The sequence below is a fragment of the Chionomys nivalis genome, chromosome 2 (assembly GCF_950005125.1).
Source record: "Chionomys nivalis chromosome 2, mChiNiv1.1, whole genome shotgun sequence".
NCBI lineage: Eukaryota > Metazoa > Chordata > Mammalia > Rodentia > Cricetidae > Chionomys > Chionomys nivalis.
Genome location: NC_080087.1, coordinates 68,357,409 through 68,377,043, shown reverse-complemented (window position 1 = coordinate 68,377,043; position 19,635 = coordinate 68,357,409). Strand labels below are relative to the sequence as shown.

Below are 19,635 nucleotides of genomic sequence, written 5' to 3'. Positions count from 1 at the left end.
TTGGTTTCCAGGATTCAGTCGTGGAGGGGGTGAATCTCAGCTATAAATTTATCAGATATTTTATATTTTGGCTGTTCTCAGTCTCTCAGTCTAGGGGAAGCACAGCTCTTAGAATCCAATTTTGAGCCTCGCTCCCTCACCTATACAAACAGTGGGAATTCCTACACACCCACTGCTGCGAATGGCTAATGGGATTGTGCTCAGATGGGAAGCACCTGCCTCATGGTGGATGTACGATAAATAGCTGCAGTTGCTTCTCAGCCTAGCAAAAGGGCCCGCACGGGAAGCCCACTGTCGCCTGTACCCGGGAAGGAAGCTTGGCTCTGGGAGCCAGACTGACTTGGTGCCAGTCAAAGGCTGTCAGTTTGTAGGAGTGCTCTCACCGGAGTCATTGGCCTTGTCGGCTGAACCAGCACAAAGAGGCCAGGAAATTCAACAGGGGCCTCAGAAGAAAGTCACATAGAGCAGTGTGAGCGGCGGGGACAGTGCAGTAGGCAGCAAGAGATGGGCATTTTCTTGGTTTTGCTTTTGATTTTGTATTGACCTTAACCCTGTCGTCATTTATTGTCCTCATACAAGAACTGAATTATGAGGTGATGCTTAAATTAAATAACCTAAATAACTTAATTTTTCAACACTTTCTCTCTTCTCTCCTCTCTCTCTCCTCTCCCCCCCCCCCTCTGAGCCCTGAAACTTTCTTCACAGCCAGCGATGACCTTGAACTCCTGTTCCTCCTGCTTCCGTTTCCTGAGTGCCATCATGCCTAGCAGAGAATGAGACTCAGGCCTCAGATGTGCTAGGCAATCACTCTACAAGCTGAGCTACATCCCAAGTCCTTCCTTAGCTTACTTGGTTTTTTGTTTGTTTATTTGTTTGTTTTATAGTCCTGGCTGTCCTGGAACTCACTCTGTAAACCAGGCTGGCCTCAAACTCAGAGATCCGCCTGCCTCTGCCTTCTAAGTGCTGGGATTAGAGGCATGTGCCACCACTGCCTGACTTATTTTTAATTTTATTATTAATGTGGGGAGGAAGGGGCCTCAAGCACTCCATGCCACTCTGTGTGTGTGTGTGTGTGTGTGTGTTCATGTGTATGGTCAGATGACAACTTGCAAGAATGGGCTCTAGGCGCCAAGCTCAGATAACCAGTTGAGCCATCTTGGTGGCATTTGTTTTATTTTTTGAGAAAGCCTTGAAAGTTTGCCTAGAACTTGCAGCAGTCCTCCTGTCTCTTGTCTCCCAAGTCCAGAATTACAAACCTGGTCTTGTGGTGTTCTATTTTTGAAGACAAAGTATCGCTGTGTAGTCCTGGCTGTCCTGGAACTCACAGAGATCTGTCTGCCTCTGCCTCCTGAGTGCTAGGACAGAAGGTGTGCGCCACCACACCTGGCAATATCTAGTCAGTATAATAGTGCTTTACCCTCAGGAGAAACCAATACAAGTATATAGGCCTGTTGTTTTCAACCCCTTCCCTTTGGTTAGGCAGAGACGTGTTTGAAATAAAGTTTATTGAAGTTTCTGTCAGTATTTACATATGATACACGGTAAATAACAGAACCAGGCCCCCCACCCCACCGTTTCCCCACCCTTATTGCTTCCCTCCCCCCTCCCCCAGCCTCATTAAAAATCGCTGCGTAAAGACAGGTTATAACTGCTGCGGTTCTCCCTCCCCCCTCCCACCTAAGATGCAAACTAAAAGCCCCTGGTCCCCCCTCCCGTCCCCTCCCCCCACCCCGGGGCCGTTCTGGTTCCGTGTGTTAACACTGTGCTACCTCGCCCCTCCTCCCCTAATAAAGGGAGTGGAATGGGCGGTTTTCTGGCAACCTCCCCCCCCCCCCCCCCCCGCCAAACTGTCCAAGGGGGCGGACGGGCCCTTGAAAAAGGTCGGAGTTAGGGAAACTGAGATGGGAAGAGGGACATGGATGAGAGGGAGTACCAGAAAATGGAAGACAGAGGTTTTGGGGGGCGTTAACCCCCGCTACTGCCCCTCCCTCCCCCGACGGGACCTCGAGGGGGGAGAGGCGGGCACAGGCGTGGAGATAGCATGAGGGAACCTCCCTCCACCCTGGGGTCCCATCCTTGTTTGGCGTGAGAGACCAGATGCACCTAGGGACTTCGGATGAGCAGGTGGAAGAAGAAAAAGAGAGAAGTGAGAAGAGGGGGGTGGAGGAGGAGGAGAAGGAAGAAGAAAGAAGAAGGATCTATTGGAAGGAAGGTCACCTTCCAGAGGACAACAGAAAGAGAGGAAATAGTGTCTCCCAGAGGCGACAGAAAAGGAAAAGTCAAGGTAAGCCACAGTCGTAACCCTGCAGCCCCTGACCCAACCAGCAGATGTGGACAGAGCAAGCTTCTTCCCACCCGCCGTCACCAGGGACCTGCAGTGCACGTGGTGTTGTGCTAGGAAAGAAGGGAGTTCAAGGGCATTCCCAGTGGCTGTCACACCCACTCTCCAGCCCAGCACCCCTGTAGGGAAGCGGGAGCCTGAAGGATTTGGGGGAGCTAGGTGCAAGATACCACCAGAGGATAGTTAACCGAGTTGGAGAGGGACCAGGAGAGGGGACGGGTTTACCCGGGGTTAGGCAGGTGAAGGGAGGGAATCATTTGGAAGTATAATGGACTAATGAGGAGAGGTTGGAAAGAGGGAGCCATCGAAATGAGGATGATGGGTTGGGGCCAGGAGGTGGCACAGCATCCCCCAGCCAAGAGTCCCTTAAGAGATTGGGGCCGCGTGGGGGAGGGGCAGGGGAGGGGAGGGAGGAGGAAGAGGAGAGGGAGGGAGGGAGCCCAGCCTCAGCACGGTGAAGTGGAGATGTGGAGGTGGTCGGGGTACTTGATGGCTGGAGGGTAATTTTGCGTCATCTGGATGGAGACGTCGCTGGAGATGTCGGAAGGACTGCGACCTCGACGCCATGCCTCGGGCTGCAGAAACTGGCCAGAGTAGTCAGAGCAGTCGCTGAGACGCGGGCGGTAGAAGGCCGGGTGCGGGCGATACATCTCCTCCTCCGCATAGCGCTTGGTGAATAAGTACACGGACATGACTCCGGCCCCCTGTGGCAAGGCACCGTCAGAATCCCAGAGGCACCCTCCTGCTGCTTCCTCTCCCAAAACCCGGGAGTCACCGCTGCATATCACCCCCCAAGACTTCCTTCTGCAAAACCCAAGAGGTCTCACCTTTCATCTCCTCCAGGACTCCAAGAATTGGAACACCCAGACCACTTCCTCTCCAGGAACTAGGGGTTGGATCCACTCTAACCCACCTCCCTCATAATACAGGCACACCCCCAGCCTCTTCTTCCTCCTGTAATCAGACTGCTAGACCCTCCCACTGCAAAGTAGAGAGATTGGTCCCCCAGCTCTGTTCTTTCCCAGGACCAAGGACTTCCTCATCCTCCTCCAAAGTTTCAAGGGTCCAACCCACAGGCTTTCCTTCAGCTTCTGCCTTCCCAAGACCCCCAGGAGCTAGAATCTCTAGACTTTTTCCTCTCTGGGACCCATAGATTAGATCCACAGTCCATCCACCTTCCTCATAACCCACAGAATTCTTTTCCTCCTGGGCTGTTCAGGGAGTCCCATCCCTGGGCTGCTCCTCCCCGAGAACCCAGGACTCCCACCTATAAGGCCTCAGAAGGTCGTCAAACCTCAGGGTTTCTCTCTCTCTCTCTCTCTCTCTCTCTCTCTCTCTCTCTCTCTCTCTCTCTCTCTCTCTCCCCGCCCCATACCCAGAAGGCATCCAGACCCCCAGGAGCCAGAACACCCTGAAACTCCCACCTCCTTCTTCAAACTGGGCCCAACACATCACCTCTTTGAGAAGGAAAGAGGAAGCAGCGAAGGCAAACGACCACCCGTATCGATAATGAAAGTACTGCTCAGAGCTGCTGGGCCTGTTCATGACCTCATCATTGATGCTGGAGATGTACAGAACCAAGCCCACCACCAAGGAGAGACCTAAGGGGAGAAGGGTGCCAGGAACATGAGAAGGGAGCACCACCAACTCCAGATCACTGTTCCCCTTCCAGCTCTGTCCGGTATCTACAACTAACCTTATGCAATATTCCCAGCATGCTATGCAAGTCTTTACTTCTGAGCAATGGCCCCCCATACAACTAGGGGACTCTAGGCAGGTGCTCCTGCTCTATAAGCCATACCACCAGCCTCACAATGGAGGTTCTAGGCAAGCACTCTACTGCTGAGCCATGCTTCCACACCGGGGAATCTACGTAAGTTCTATCACTGGGCCATAACCTCTGCCCCTCCCTGCTGAATTCTATCTAGGCAGGTACTCCACAGCTAATTCTCATATTCTAGGCTGTAGCTCTATCACGGAGCTCTCTCCCCTTCTTTTTACTTTTTGAGAAAGAATCTCAGAAACTTGCCGTGACAGGCTTGAACTTTTGATCCTCCTGTCTCAGCCTTCCAAGTAGCTGTCATGACAAGCCTGTGTGTGTCTCCAGGTTGGACTTCACTTCTGTGTTTTGAAGGACCACCTGTTCCTGGCCTCCGTTGGGTACAGAGAACCCAGAGATGAATCCACCAGTTGCCCTCACCCCACCCCACATCTGAGACCTCAGTGCAACTGAAAGAGGTGAAAGACCGGATAGTGGGCACCCATTCTGTGCAGGGTAACGTGTGCTACAAAGCTTGTCTCACTGAGTAGCATGGAGTCCACATTAGGCACAAATCCATCTGTGATAAGACCAAAGGGATCAAAGAAATACGTCTTTCTTCACATCCTAGAGGATGAGATCCAGGAAAGGTTAAAACCAAAATAAGATGAAAAGTAATACCATGTGTCAGCCTCCAGCCTGTGTGTGCATGTGCATGTGCACAAACTCACACTCACACAAGTGTAAGTATCTTAGGAGGCCTGGAGAGGTGGCTCAGTGGTTAAAAACACTGGCTGCTCTTCCAGAGGACCTGGGATCAATTCTGGGCATCATAATGGCAGCTCACAACTCTCTATACCCAGTCCTAGAGATCTGTTAAAACCAGCTAAGGGGATAACTATGCAGTTTTGGCTCTACTAAAAGTTATATATGAGTTATGTCTTATGTGAGTTATACCTCAAATGTTTAAAGCTTATGACTTTCATACCTATGAGATGACTCAGTGGGTAAAGGTGCTTGCTGACAACACTGAAGACCTGAGTTCAATCCACAAGATAGACATGGTGGAAAGATGAGTTGTCCTCTGAACTCTAAATGAGCCCGATGGCACTTGCAAGTACCCCTCAGTAATTAACAAATGAAAAAATACTTAATACGCTCATTAGAATCTAGAAAGATAACGTATCCATTAAGATCACTTGTTGCTCTTGCAGAGAACCCAAGTTCAATTCCCAGCATCCATACAGTGGCTCATAACTGTAACTCCAGTTTCAAGGTATCCGATGCCCTCTTCTGACCTCAGCGGATACTGCACACACATGGTGCACAGACATACATGCAGACCAACACTCATACTCTTAAAAAACAAAATAAAAACTACAAGTGGTTTCATCTTTTAACCCAGTTCCGACAATACCCAGTCTCTCCAAGGACGGAGAGCTATTATGTAGACCAGGATCGCCTTAGACTTACAGAGATCTTCCTGCATCTGCCTCTCAAGTGCTGGGATTACAGGGGTTCACCACCATGCCTGGCTTAGAATGTACCCTTAAGCATAAGAGAAGGGATCATTTTAAGAGGTATTTGTTACTGTATGTGAGTGGACAGTGTGTTTGGAGAGGGGAGCTGTACCTAACACAGCACACACATGGAATTCAAAAAACAGCTATGTGCAGTCTATTCTTTCCTTCCACTTCTATGTGCTTTCTAGGGATCAAATCCAGATTGCCTCAAGAACAGACTACAAGGACTGGAGAGATGGCTTAACAGTTAAGAGCACTGGCTGCTCTTCCAGAGGACCTGGGTTCAATTCTCTGTACCACAATGGCAACCCACAGTGTCTATAATTATACTCCTAGGGATCTGACATCTCTTCTGGCTTCTGTGGGCACCATGCACACACATACATATAAAAATACTTTTAAAAAAAAGTACAATAGGAGGACTCAAGAGATGACTCAGAATTTAAGAGTACTTGGTGCTCTTTCAGAGGACCCACATCTGAAAGTTCATAGCTAGCCTGGATCATTGTGAGTTCAAAGCCAGCCTGAGCAACCTAGTGAGACCATGTCAAAATAATGAAGACAAAAAAAAAAAAAAAAAAAAGAGAGGTGTGAGAATATGGCTCAGTGCTAGAACATTGACCTAGAACATTGACCTAGAATCCTACAGAAAGGGATTGGAGAAATGACTCAGAGGTAGAGCCTCTGCCCTAGAACCTTCCAGTGAGGGGCTGGGAATGTGGTTCAGTGGTAGAGCCTCTGCCTAGAATCCTCCCCTGCACTATGAGGGGCTGGAGGGCATGGCTCAGTGATAAGCACCAGTCTAGAATCCCCAGGCTGGGAATGTGGAAGGAGAGGAGCCTTGTCCAGCACGTATGAGGCCCTAAATTCAATCCTCGGTGTTGAAATGAGAGAGAGAATACATGCGCATCTGCTTATTTTTGCACAAATAAGCATAAGGAGAACTGACAACAAGTGAGGCTGATTGCATCACGGAGTAGGTAGCACAAGGAGATGAGGAAAAGCACACAATTCTGCATGATTTTGATCTTCAGAGTTATGTTAATATTTTATACATTCAAGGGATAAAATCAAAGCCAGGTGTGATGGCAGCTTGCTGAAGAGAGAGGGACAGAGTTGGAGACTAGTCTGAGCTACACAACAAAACTCTGTCTCAAAAGCAAGGCAAACAACAACCAAAAAATAAATAAAAATAAAAGAGTGGAGAACGGTACCAGTAACTTCATTCTCTAGCATTCCTTTCTCCCTCCTCCCTCCTTCCCTCTCCACCCCATCTATCTTTTTAAAGGGTAGAACCTCTCTTGCTATGCAGCCCAGACTGGCTTAAAACTGTTAGATCTTATAGGCATGCCAGCTCTTTGCTTTTGAACCCATCCCCCATTGAAAGGAAACAGGACTCCCTGAAGAAACATCTCGAAAGTCAAGGAGAGTCCAAGTAAAAGTGTAGCTTTGCCCTGCAATAAGAAAGAGCTCAAGGGGTTTGAGAGAGAGCTCAGCAGTTAAGAGCACTGCCTGCTCTTCCAGAGGACTAGCGTTTAGTTCTCAGGACCCACATGGCAGCTCACAACCATCTGTAACTTCTGCTTGAGGAGATCTAACACCCTCTTCCGGCGTCTGTGGACACTGCACACAGACACATGCATGCTGACAAACTCTCATACACACAAAGTTAAAATAAAGATGCCTTTAAAAAGAACATGCTCAAAAATGATGGGAGCAGGTCAAAAGGGGGCACGGCAACTAGCTTAAAGAGTTTCCTGAGTCAAACTGAAGACAATTTGAGCAACAAAATGAGTCATTAAACTGAAGGTTTATAATCCACTGAGATAGAGAGAGATGAAGTGAGCTGGAGATACGGCTCATGTTGGCCGAGGGCTTGTCTAGTATATGTGTGGCTGTGAGTTTGATCCCAAATTTGTGTGTGTGTCTGTGTGTGAGTGCATTTATAATATACAATGATTGCTTGTTTGACATATGATCTCCTCATGTAACCCAAATTCTATACATATTTTTTTTTCTTATTGGAAACATGGTCTTATCTTGCCAGGACTTGGTGAAACTTGCTATGTAGCTAAATATGATCGTAAACTCCCTGATCCTCCTGCTTCCACATCCTGAGTCCTGAGGTGCCAAGTCTGTACCACCATGCCTGGCTTTTGCATTGCTGGGGAGAGAAACCAAAACTCATTCATGCTAGGCAAGCACTCTACAAACTAAGCCACATTGTCAGCTATGGGTTTTGCTTTCTTTTTCTTTTTTCTCCTTTTTCCTTTTCATTTCATTTTTTTTTTAAACTGGGCAAATAAAATGGTTCAAAGGGTCACACAAGTCTAATGGCCTGAGCCTAATCCCCAGAACCTATGAGGCAGAGAGAGGCCTGACTTCTGAAAGTCATTCTCTGACCTCCACAAACAGTGGCACAATCATGCATGCATGCATGCATGCAAACACACACCCAATAATAAGAATGAGGACAATGAATAAATGAAGTTAATAAATGAATACGCCAAAAGGTTTGTTATGGTAGCATACCCATCTACATGTGTACATGGAATGGTAGTCACAAGACAACACACACTTAACAATGTCAGTTATAACAGCAGTCACCAAGCAGGAATCACCAACAGGGGCTGGAGAGATTGCTCAAAGGATTGGAGCAAGGGCACTGGTTGTTCTTTCAGAGGACCCTAGCTTGATTCCCAGCACCCCTATGGCAGCTCACATCGGTAACTGCAGATTTAAGGGGTTCTAACACCTGTAGCTTCTGAGGTCACTTACATTCCTGTGCACTCAGAGATCCACGTGATTAAAAATAAATCATCAACAGATACTAAATCAAAGGGTAGCAGAATCTCCTCATTGAATACCGGCTCGTTACCAAGGGATTAAAAGCATCTTTCTCAGCTCGGGATGTAGTTCAGCTGGTACAGTGCTTGCTGGCGTACACAAAACCTTTGATTCTTCCCCCAGCACCATATTAACCAGGCATGGTGGTGCAAGTCTGTCAGCCTAGCATGAGGGAGGTAGAGGCAGGAGGATCAGGCGTTCAAGATCATCCTTAACTACATAGTGAATTTGAGCCCAGCCTAGGCTAATACATTAGACCCTGTCTCAAAACAAGCCAAGAAAAAAAAAGTATCATTTATTGTGATTTCTTGACCCAGCAGGTATCACGTTGAGCAAGCTAGTATCACTGATAAAGGGCAGACATACTCCAAACACCAAGTGTTACAAAGTCTGTAAGTTATTTTTTTTTTAAATTTATTTATTATGTAATAGTGTTCTGGGCACCAGATCTCATTATAGATGGGTGTGAGCCATCATGTGGTTGCTGGGAATTGAACTCAAGACCTCTGGAACAGCAGTCAGGTCTCTTAACCTCTGAGCCGTCTCTCCAGCCCCAGTCTGTAAGTTATTCCTTCCTTCCTATGCTGTACCCGTTGAAGCTGTGCGACCTGAATCCATTGAGAAGAACACCGTGGGGCTGCCCTTTGCAATAAAAATGTCAACATGAAAGAGTAAAGGAAAGTGACAGAACTTTATAAAGGATAAAGAGAACGCCACTGGAGTACTCAGAGCTCCACAGAGATGCAGTCGGGGTATGCCGGGCGCTGGGGCACTCTGGAAGATTATGAAACAGCGAATCAGGCTCTAAGAATCAGAGGCAGGATATCCCAGGTTCTGCGTGGTGCTATTTTTCCTGTCGCGGCGGCCGCTAAGGGAGAACAGCAGCCATGATGTGCGCTAGCTCTCCCGCCCCCAGCAAGCCGTGGGCACCTCACCAAGCACATCAGGTCCGGCGGTACTTGATGTGGGAGTGTGCGCCCTACAAGCGGAGGGCCATGGAGCATCTCATGGTGTTCAAGGACAAGAGCTCACACAAGTTCATCAAGAAAAGGTGGGCACATACGTTCGTGCCAAGAAGAAGCAGGGGGAGCTAAGCAACGTGTTGGCAACCATGAGGAAGGCTACGGCCAAGGACTGATGTGCCCACCCCCATAAACATTTATGCTGCACGAAAACACAAAAAAAGAAAAAGAATCAGACCAGCGTGTCCGCATGTGCATTCTTTGAGCAGGTTTCCCGGGGGCGCAGGAGGTGCTCAGATCCTTTGGTCTGCTCCGTGTTTCTAAACAATGGTCCTGTAAAGACAAGGCTGCTCTGCTAAAGAGAAGGTCTGAAGGCACAGCATATGTGGGCAGTCTGGTTAGGAGAGAAAAACGGAAATAGGGGCCTGCCATGATGGATGTGAGAACCTGTCCACCCTGAGGACTCACAGGCAAATAAGAGTTGCTAGGACAGGGATAAACAGACAGACAGACATTTTCTTCAGTGATATAATCACTGGTAGAGAGCTCACTCCCCAATAAATAATCCTTCAAGAACAATATTGTAAGAAACCCTGATAAAATACATTGGGTCACCACAGAAAGAAAGAGAGAAAGAGAGAGAGAGAGAGAGAGAGAGAGAGAGAGAGAGAGAGAGAGAGAGAGAGGGAGGGAGGGAGGGAGGGAGGGAGGGAGGGAGGGAAGGAAGGAAGGAAGGAAGGAAGGAAGGAAGGAAGGAAAGAAAGAAAGAAAGAAAGAAAGAAAGAAAGAAAGAAAGAAAGAAAGAAAGAAAGAAAGAAAGAAAGAAAAAGAAAGAAAGAAAGATGGACAGATAGAATAAAACAAGAAAACATGGACCGGCAGGACGGCTCACAGTGAAGAGCTTTGCCATCAAGCTCAAATTGGAGTTTGAGTCCTAGGTCCCACAAAACTGAAGGAAAGAACTGGCTGCTGGGAGTTGTCCTCTGACCTCCATGTATGTGCCTTGGCACCATGCTATTGAAAAAAAAAAGGAGTTAAACATAAAAATAGAAAGCCTCTGCTTCCTGAATGCTGAAATTAAAAATATGTACCACCATGTCCAGTTTTTATAAAAAATGAAGAATAAAAGTAAACATGAAAATAGAAAGGTATTTAGCTAGTAAGAAAGATATCAGAAGGCAGGAGAAGGAAACAAGAGGTGGTAATGGGAGGGACTGTGATCAAAATGCATAATACACATGCGTGAAAGTGCGACAACGGGCTGGTGGGGCAGCGCACACCTTTAATCCCAGCACTCAGGAGGCAGAGGCAAGTGTAGCTCGGTGAGGTCCAGGGCAGCCAGAAAGAAAAAAGTGATAATGAAACTCATTACTATGTGTAAGTGATACATGTGGATAAAAGAAGAAACCTCAGGGCTGGAGAGATGGCTCAGCAGTTTAGAGTACTTGTCACTCCGGAAGGGGACCCTGATTCCACTCCCAGCAGAGTCCAGTTCCAGGGGATTCGTTGCCTATTTTTGTTGTTGTTTGCTTTTCTCTGTATAATCCTACCTGTCCTGGAACTCACTCTGTTGTCCAGCCTGGCTTCAAAGGCAGAGATCCTCCTGCCTCTGCCTCCTGAGTGCTAAGATTAAAGTCATGCACCACCACTGCCTGGCTTCGTTGCCCACTTTTAAACCCCACAGGCACTAGGCACACATGTCCTGTATGTATGTATGTGTATACATGCATACACAACAACAAAACTGGATCCCTCCTCCTAAGGAAAGAAGACGAGGAGGAAGAAGAGGAGAAAGTTGATTAACGTTTATCTGGGGATGCAGCTTAGCTAGCCTAGCATGCATGATTGCATGATGCCCTGGGTTCAGTGTCCAGTCCTGCATAAAACTGGGGTAGTGGCCAGGCGGTAGAGGCACACACCTTTAATCCCAGCACTCAGCAGGCAGAGGCAGGTGGAGCCTGATCTACAGAGCAAGTTCAGAACAGCCAGGACTGTTTCCACAGAGAAACCCTGTGTCTAATATCTAAGAAAAACAAAAACAAAACAAAAAACGTGACTGGCAGATCAGAAGTTCGATGTTATCCTTGGCTGTATAATGAGTGTGAGGTCAGCCTAGGTGACGGGACATCCTGATTCAAAGACAAACAAAAAAATGTTCAAAATTAAGGATCCATATTCATCCAAGAGGTCTCCCTTGACCTTCTTTTCTGTTCTGAGTTTTGCCCTCAATCCCAAGAACAGCTGAGCCTGGCCACAGTGGTGTTGCAAAGTGACCAGGAAAGCCATGGATCAGGCATGCTGTAAATGATTGGCAGCTACACATGAAGGCTGCTGAGCTAAAGGCAAAGTATGGGAAGAACGTTGTCCATGGCAAGCTGTGGGCTGGTCTGATACAAGAAAGAGCAACAAACAGGAGAAGAACCAGGTCATGGTAACTCACGCCTCTAACCCCAGCACTTGGAAGGCTGAAGCAGGAGCAATGCTGTGACTTGGATGCCATCTTGGGCAACAAAATGAGACTCTTAAAACTCTAAAAACTTCAAAATAAAATTAACGGTGGGTTGCTGAGATGGCTCAGCAGGACTGTAGCCCAGCCTGATGACTTGAGTTCGATCCTCAGAACTCGCATAGTGGAAGCAAAAGACAGACTCGAGCAAGCTGTCCTCTAACCTCCTCGAGGTTTAGGCCGCTCCCTCCCTCCCTGAGAGCTGTATGTAATTCTGCTCCAGTTGTATATGGTTTTAGAAGATGATGGTAGGCAGATTACAGAGGTGAGAAGCTGGCTGAAGCTTCATTTGTGCAGCTATGGGGAGGTTGTCATCCATGCCAGGGTGAGGCTTTTCAGTACAGCTGCTTTGTTTGTTTTGGTTTTTCGAGACAGGGTTTCTCCGTGTAACAGTCCTGGCTGTCCTGGCACTCATTCTGTAGACCAGGCTGGCCTCAAACTCACTGAGATCACCTGCTTCTGCCTCCCAAATGCTGGGATTAAAGGCGTCACCACCACTGCACAGCCACCCATATTTTTATAGGTAACTCCTGTAACCCGTCACCCATCCTCCCGTAAGTAAGCCCAGTAAACGCACAAGTTCACCAAGCTAGAATTTGGTGCGTTACTCTGGTCCTTCACTGGTGCCCTACTTTGAGAGAATAAACATTGGTTTACCATCTGCCCAGGAGAAGTGAGTGCAAACGTTATGGGGAGAGATGCAACTGGTACCCGAAGAGAAGATCGCAAAGCTCATAACAGCACTTTGTTTTCTTTTTGCCAATTATGTTTAACCCAAATGCAATTTGAGCCTCAAATCCAGGCATAGCTTTCAGATTACAGCACAGACAGGAAAGAGAAATAAGCTAAGCAAGGAAACAGAGTGAGATCCGGCCGGTGATGGCACGTGCCTTTGATCCCAGCACTCAGGAGGCAGAGGCAGGTGGATCTCTGTGAGTTCAAGGCCATCCTGGTCTATAAAGTAACTGCCTGGACAGCCAGGATTACACAGAAAAATCTTATTTCAAAAAACACAAAACAGTGGAACTGGAGAGATAGCTCAGCGGTTAAAGGCCCTGACTGCTCTTCCAGAGGACTTGGGTTCAATTCCCAGCACTCACATGGCAGTTCACAACTGTCTCTAATGTCAAGATCTGACACCTTCACACACACATACATGGAGGCAAAATACAAATGCAAATGAAATAAAAGTAAATGAATTAATTATTTAAAACCAAACATAAAAACCAAAAACTGCAAGGGAGGATATTCTACAGAAACCCTGCCCTGCAGCATTCTAAGGGTGGTGAATGGATCAGGGATGATCCTTGCAGCAGAGGGGGGGAGGGAGAGAGGGAGGAGGAGGGGAGAGAGAGGGGGAGGGGGGGAGGAGAGAGAGAACATTGCATTTCCTAATAGAACTTTAATAGCCCCATCTATTTTATAATCCAGCCTGACCTTCAACTGTCTTTGAAGCCAAGGACAACCCTGAGTTCCCGATCCTCCTGTCTTTATCTGCTCAATGGTAGGATTACAGATGTGTGCCCAGCATTCTCAACTTTAGGAAGTGCTCTTGACAAAACAATAAGAAATTAAACCAGGCTTTCCCAAGCTTCTTCAAAATCCTAGTTTACAAAGACGGATGCATGCATTCAACCACAGCATGGAAAGCCTTTAGAAGAACACAAAGTCTGGTGGCGGTAGCCCACACCTTTAATCCCAGCACTCAGTAGGCAGAAATAGGTGGGACTCTGTGAGTTCGAGGTCAGCCTGGTCTATGAAACAAGTTCCAGAACAGACCTCCAAAGCTACAGAGAAACCCTGTCTCAAAAAAGAAAAAAAAAAAAAAGAAAAAAAAAATTAAAGCAAAAAAAGAACACAGAACGTGAGGTTTCTATACCACAAACTGCCATGTCCCTTCTACCAAACTGGATGGCCTGAGTTCAATCCCTAGGACACACATGGGAGGAGAGAACTGACTCCCACGGGCTGTCCCCTGATCCCCTACGCATGTGCACATCCACAGCCACAGATAAATAAATGTTTATTTTTTACAAGGAAAAAGAGAGACTGTCTGAGCTTAAAGGAGGCATCAGAGAGCCATCAGTTAAATGCCCGTTGTAATTTACATGCTGATTTGCCACCCGCTCACAGTTAAAAGGCATTTCCGAGACCAGTGTGTGGGAAATGAACAGTAAGGAGGTATGAGATGGCATTAACTTACTCTCTTTGGTTTGTTTTGTTCAGGCTCTGTCGCGGTACCGTGGCTAGTGTGGCTGGCGTAAATAAAAGAGTACTTCTTACTCGGAGACATACTAAAATACGTGAGGACAAAATGAGTTGCTGGTGTCTGAGGCTAGCTTTAAAATAAGGCAGCAAAGCACGGAGGGGGACATGGCAGTGGTTGACTAAAAAAAGATCCGCCATATGCTGGCAATTGTTGGAACTGAATGAAGGGTGCATGGGATTTCCTTATACTATTTTTTTCCATATTTTAAAACTCACTGTTGGGGGTGGGGCACAAAAAGAGTGGCAGAGCCAGTATATACCAAAAAAGACTTATTAACAAAATAAAATGCAAGAGGCTAGATGGAGTCCTGGTTCTGAAGAGAAACCTGAAAAAAAGTATTTTTTTTCTTTTTTTTTCAATGCTGTTGAACCCAGAGCCTCAAGTACGCATGCTCACAATCCCTGAACTACCCCACCAACCCCAGAAAAGATATTTTTGAAACAAACGGGACGGTACAAAAATGGATTAAATTGGGCCAGTAAGATGGCTCAGTGGATAAAAGTGTTTGTTGCTAAGCCTGAAAACCTGAGTTTGATCCCTGAGTCCCACAGCGTGGAAGGGAAAAACGGACTCCCAGAAGTTACCCTCTGACATTCATGCATGTGCCAAGTCACACATGTGCATGCATGCGCACATGTGCATGCACATATTGTATAAATATATGCAATTTTTTTAAAAAACAAAAGAAAATAAATTAAATTACATTAGACACATGTTGTCAAATTTTAGGTGTGATATATATTGGCACTGTATTCATGCAAAGAATGTGTTGTAAAATCATTAAAACTGTGTGATAAGTATGTGTACATGTTCATGTTTCTCTATGCTCAGACATGTGTGTGTGTGTGTGTGTGCGCGCGCGCGCGCGCGCGCGCATGCAAGTACCAGAGGTCAACACCAAACATCTTCCGCAATCTGTTGTTTGATTTGGTTTGCTTTGGTTATTTTGAGACAGGGTTTCTCTGTGTAGTCCTGACTGTCCTGGAACTCGCTCTGTAGACCAGGCTGACCTCGCACTCACAGAGATCCTCCTGCCTCTGCCTCCTGAGTGCTGGAATTAAAGCCGTGCCCCACCACCGCCCAGCTCCACATTAGTTTTTTTTTGCTTGTTTGTTTTTGTGTTTTTCAAGACAGGGCTTCTCACTGAAATTAGAGATCACTAATTAGACTAGATCCTCCTGTCTCCCCTCCCCCAGCTCTAGGGGTTCAGATGTCAGATGTGTGCCCCAAATGAAACTTTTATGTGGGTGCTGGGGATTAAACTCGGGTGTGCGTGCTTGGGTGGCAAACACTTCACCCACTGAGTCATCTCCCCAGTCCCCTAACTTAAAAGCAGGAAAATGACACAGTATCTACAATTTACTTTCTCTCTCTCTCCCTCTCTCTGCAACCACCGTCCCCTGCTTTTTTGAGACAGCCCCAGTCTATACCCCAAGATAGCCATGAATTTGCAATCTTCGTTGTCTTAGTCTTTCTTTTTTAGGAGTGGAGGGGAAAAAGTTTCTGTATATACCCCTGGGTGTACTGGAACTCACTCTGTAGACCAGGCTGGACTTGAACTCACAGAGATCCACTTGCCTCTACCTCCCAAGTATGCACCACAATGCCAACTCTACCTCAAACTCTCGAATGCTAATATTACAGATGTGTACTACCTACTATACCTGGCTCTAAAACTTATCTTCATATGGTAACGAAAAAATGTAATTGGTAATCACAGCTACTCAGCAGACAGAGGCAGGAGGATGCCAAATGTAAGGTTTGCCTGAGCTACAGAGAGAGTTCATGCAAGGACCCCATCACAACAATAAATATAAAACGACCAAGATGTAGCCCAGTGGTAGAGCATTTGCTTGGCACGTGGGAGATCCTGGTTCACTCCCCAGTGTTTTGAGGGGCAGAAGGTACATTTTGTGTGGAAGGGAAGGAGGGAAGCTGGAGAGATGGCTCAGTGGTGGAGGACACTTGCTGCTCTTCCAGAGGACTCAAGTTCAGTTCCCAATACCTATGTCAGCCAGCTCGAGGCCACCTGTAACTCCAGCTTCAAGGGATTTTACGCCCTCTTCTGGTCTCTGTTGGCACTGCACCCTTATGTGCATATGCGCAGGCGCATAAGGAGGAAGAATAAGGGAAAAGAGAAAGAGGAAGGAGAGAATGGAGAAATATCTGGATGGTTTGGATAGGTGGATAAAATCATTCCTTATCTCTCATTTTCCCCCAGCCTATCTTATTTATTCGTTAATTTTGTGAGGAGGGGGTGGAGGCACACCATGGAGTATGTGAGGGTCAGGGAAGAACGTGAAGGAGTTGGTTCTCCTTCCACCATGTGTGTCCCAAAGATAGAGCCCAGGCTGGCAGGCTGGCAGCAAGCATCCTCACTTCATCTTACTGGCCCCTGGATTGTCTTCACTGTAGCACCCATCACTACCTAAACTGTATCCTCTGTTGCTGTTTTGTTGTACATTGTCCCCACCTCATTAGAAAGTTCTATAAGCTCCATGGTGCTGGGAATGAGTCCATTGTCTTTTCTACTGCATTTCTAAAGGCTCCAACACAGCATTCAGAACATGTAAGACAGTCGTGTCCTGGCTGGTTTTGCGTGTCAACTTGACACAAGCTAGAGTCATCAGAGACCAAGGAGCATCAGTTGCAGAAACACCTCCATGAGGTCTAACTGTAAGGCATTTATTTTCTCAATTAGTGATCAATGAGGGAGGGCCCAGCCCCAGTCCATGGTGGGTGGGGCCATATTTGGGCTGTTGGTCCTGGGTTCTATAAAAAAGCAGGCTGAGCAAGGCACACACATGAAGCAAGCCAGTAAGCTGTACCCCTGCATGGACCCTGCATTGCTCATGCCTCCAGGATCCTGCCCTGTTGGAGTTCTTCTCCTGACTTCTTTCAGTGATGAATGGCAATGTTGAAGTGTAAATCAAATAAACCCTTTCCTCCTCAACTTGCTTTTTGATCATTGTGTTTTGTCGTAGCAAAAGTAAGCCTAACTAAGGCAAGTAGAATGGAACTTCTGGAGAATTTCATTAACTAAACTAGCCTCCCCAGTACCCAGTAGTGATGGAGATTGAATCTATGGGGCTCCGCCCTACCACTGAGCCACACTCCCAGCCCCTCACTGGGGAATTCTAGGCAGGTGCTCTACAATTTAGCTATGCCTCCAGCTCCTCAATGGTGAGTTCTAGGTAGGTGGCCTATCACTAACCCCCATCCCCATCTCTCATTAGGGGAATCTAGGATGTGCTCTACTACTAAGTCATGCCTCTGATCCTTCGCCGGGATGTTCTAGACAAGAAGCACTCTACAACGCCTTTAATCCCAGCACTCGGGAGGCAGAGGCAGGCGGATCTCTGTGAGTTCGAGACCAGCCTGGTCTACAGAGCTAGTTCCAGGACAGGTTCCAAAGCCACAGAGAAACCCTGTCTCGAAAAAAAAAAACCAAAAAAAAAAAAAAACCAAAAAAAAAAAAGCACTCTACAGCTGAGCTATATCCCTAGCCTTAACTATATATATACATAGTTATATATGTATGTTATATTTGTATGTACAAGGGTTAGCGAGATAGCTGAGGTTAAGAGCATTGGCTTCTCTTCAAAGGACCTGGGTTCAATTCCCAGCAGCCAAATGGCAGCTCACAACTGTCTATAACTCTGGTTCCAGAAGATCCAGCACCCTCACACAGACCTATGTGTAGGCAAAACACCAATGCACATAAATTTTAAAAATTATTTTAAAATGTCCTTTATTATTTCTGTGTATGTGTCTGTGTGAATGTATGTGCACACATGTGCATGTGGTTACGAGCCAGAAGAGGTCATCAGACCCCCTGGAGATAGAGTTACAGGCTACTGTGAGCCATCAGACATGGGTGTTTGGAATCAAACTCTGGTCCTCTGGGAGAGCAACATGGTCTCTTGCCCCTCTCCCACCCTCTCAATCCTCTTACTTTTTGGTTTGTTTTGAGGCAGTCTTGCTAAATTGATAAAGTCTCCTTTAAACTTACTCTGTAGCCCAGGCCATCTTTGACCTGAGCTGCCCCAGTAGCTGAAAAGACAGGCCTGCACAATAAGACCTTTCCCTTCCTGGCCATTTGGCAGCACCTCTGAAAATGGCTTGCTCTCTCTCTCTCTCTCTCTCTCTCTCTCTCTCTCTCTCTCTCTCTCTCTCTCTCTCTCTCTATTTCTACATCTTCAGTGCATCTCTCTCTCATTTTCTCTGTGTCCCCTCAAGTTCATCTGTGCACAAATCTAAGCTAACGGTAGACATCACATCCCCAGCGAACACAATCACCCTGACATTAGCAGAGATTCTTCAGGACCATGGACAACTGCAGTCGTAGCAGCTCTGGTCTGATGGCCTCCGGCCAGTGCTGTACATTTTAATTCATTTCAAGGCACCTGTCTTGCTTTGTCTATCTCTCCCTCTGTGCAGTCCACTTTAATGGGCCGCCTATGGAAGCCATCCTGTTGCTCCCCACATCACACTGTGCCAGGTCAACGCATATTCTCCTTTCTGGGAATACCAGATCTGTCACTCACACCACTCTCCAAATACCTCCTCTCTACCGGAAATTCATATGGACTCTTCAGACACACAAATGAGGGTACATTTGAAAAGTTCCCTGTTGGGCTAGGAGGGTGGCTCTGCAGTTAAACTGCTTGCCATGCAAATGGGGGGACTGGAGTTTAGAAGCCCAGAACTCAAGAAAATGCCTGGTGGATGTGGGGGTCTGCCTGTGATTCCAGCCACTGAAGTGGAACAGATCCCAGAATAAGCTCTCTAGTGACATGAGCCACATCAGTGACCTCTGAATTTGACTAAGAGACCCCGCTTCAATGAAAATCATAGAGAGAATTATTCCCAACCTCAGCTCAGGGACTCAACATGCATGAACACACATGAACATTCACCTCAGCCACAGGCACACACACACATACACACAGACACATAGAAGAGGAAAGGGGGAGGATTAAAGAAAAGGTGCACGTGTTTTAGAGTTTATATTTTGAAAGCAGGTAGAAAAATAATAAAATAAGCCTGGTAGTGATGGTGCACACCTTTAATCCCAAGGGCAGAGGTGGGTGGATCTCTGTGAGTTCAAGGTCAGTCTGGTCTACAAAGCTAGTTCCAGGGCTACACAGGAAACCTTATCTCAAAAGAAAGAAAGAAAGAAAGAAAGAAAGAAAGAAAGAAAGAAAGAAAGAAAGAAAGAAAGAAAGGAAGGAAGGAAGGAAGGAAGGAAGGAAGGAAGGAAGAAGGAAAGAAAGGAGAAAGAAAGGAAGAAAGAGAAAAAAGAAAAAGAAATAATGAGTCTAAGGATAAGGGATATGAAAACTATGTATGGCAGGGGGCGTGGCTCAGTTGGTAGACTGCTGAACTCAAGGGACAAAGTCCTGGTTCGATTCCTAGTGCCGTATAG

The 19,635-nt window shown here is 46.8% G+C and overlaps 1 protein-coding gene across 2 annotated transcripts in view; it reads right to left on the bottom strand.

Annotated features, from left to right (window-relative positions):
- Positions 1–1,822: 1,822 nt before the first annotated feature.
- The window catches only part of Cacng7 (calcium voltage-gated channel auxiliary subunit gamma 7), a 31,540-nt gene continuing 13,727 nt past the window's right edge, over positions 1,823–19,635 (bottom strand). Inside the window, exons 5-6 of one of the 2 annotated variants that reach the window (XM_057756388.1) lie at positions 3,797–3,942; positions 1,823–3,045 (exon numbers count right to left, since the gene is read on the bottom strand). In XM_057756388.1, coding sequence (XP_057612371.1) covers positions 2,788–3,045; positions 3,797–3,942 — 404 coding nt within the window. In that variant the 3' untranslated portion in view covers positions 1,823–2,787. Of the gene's footprint in view, positions 3,046–3,796; positions 3,943–8,867; positions 9,245–9,670; positions 9,766–19,635 lie in introns of those variants that run through there. The other variant, XM_057756395.1, reaches the window with a different exon arrangement.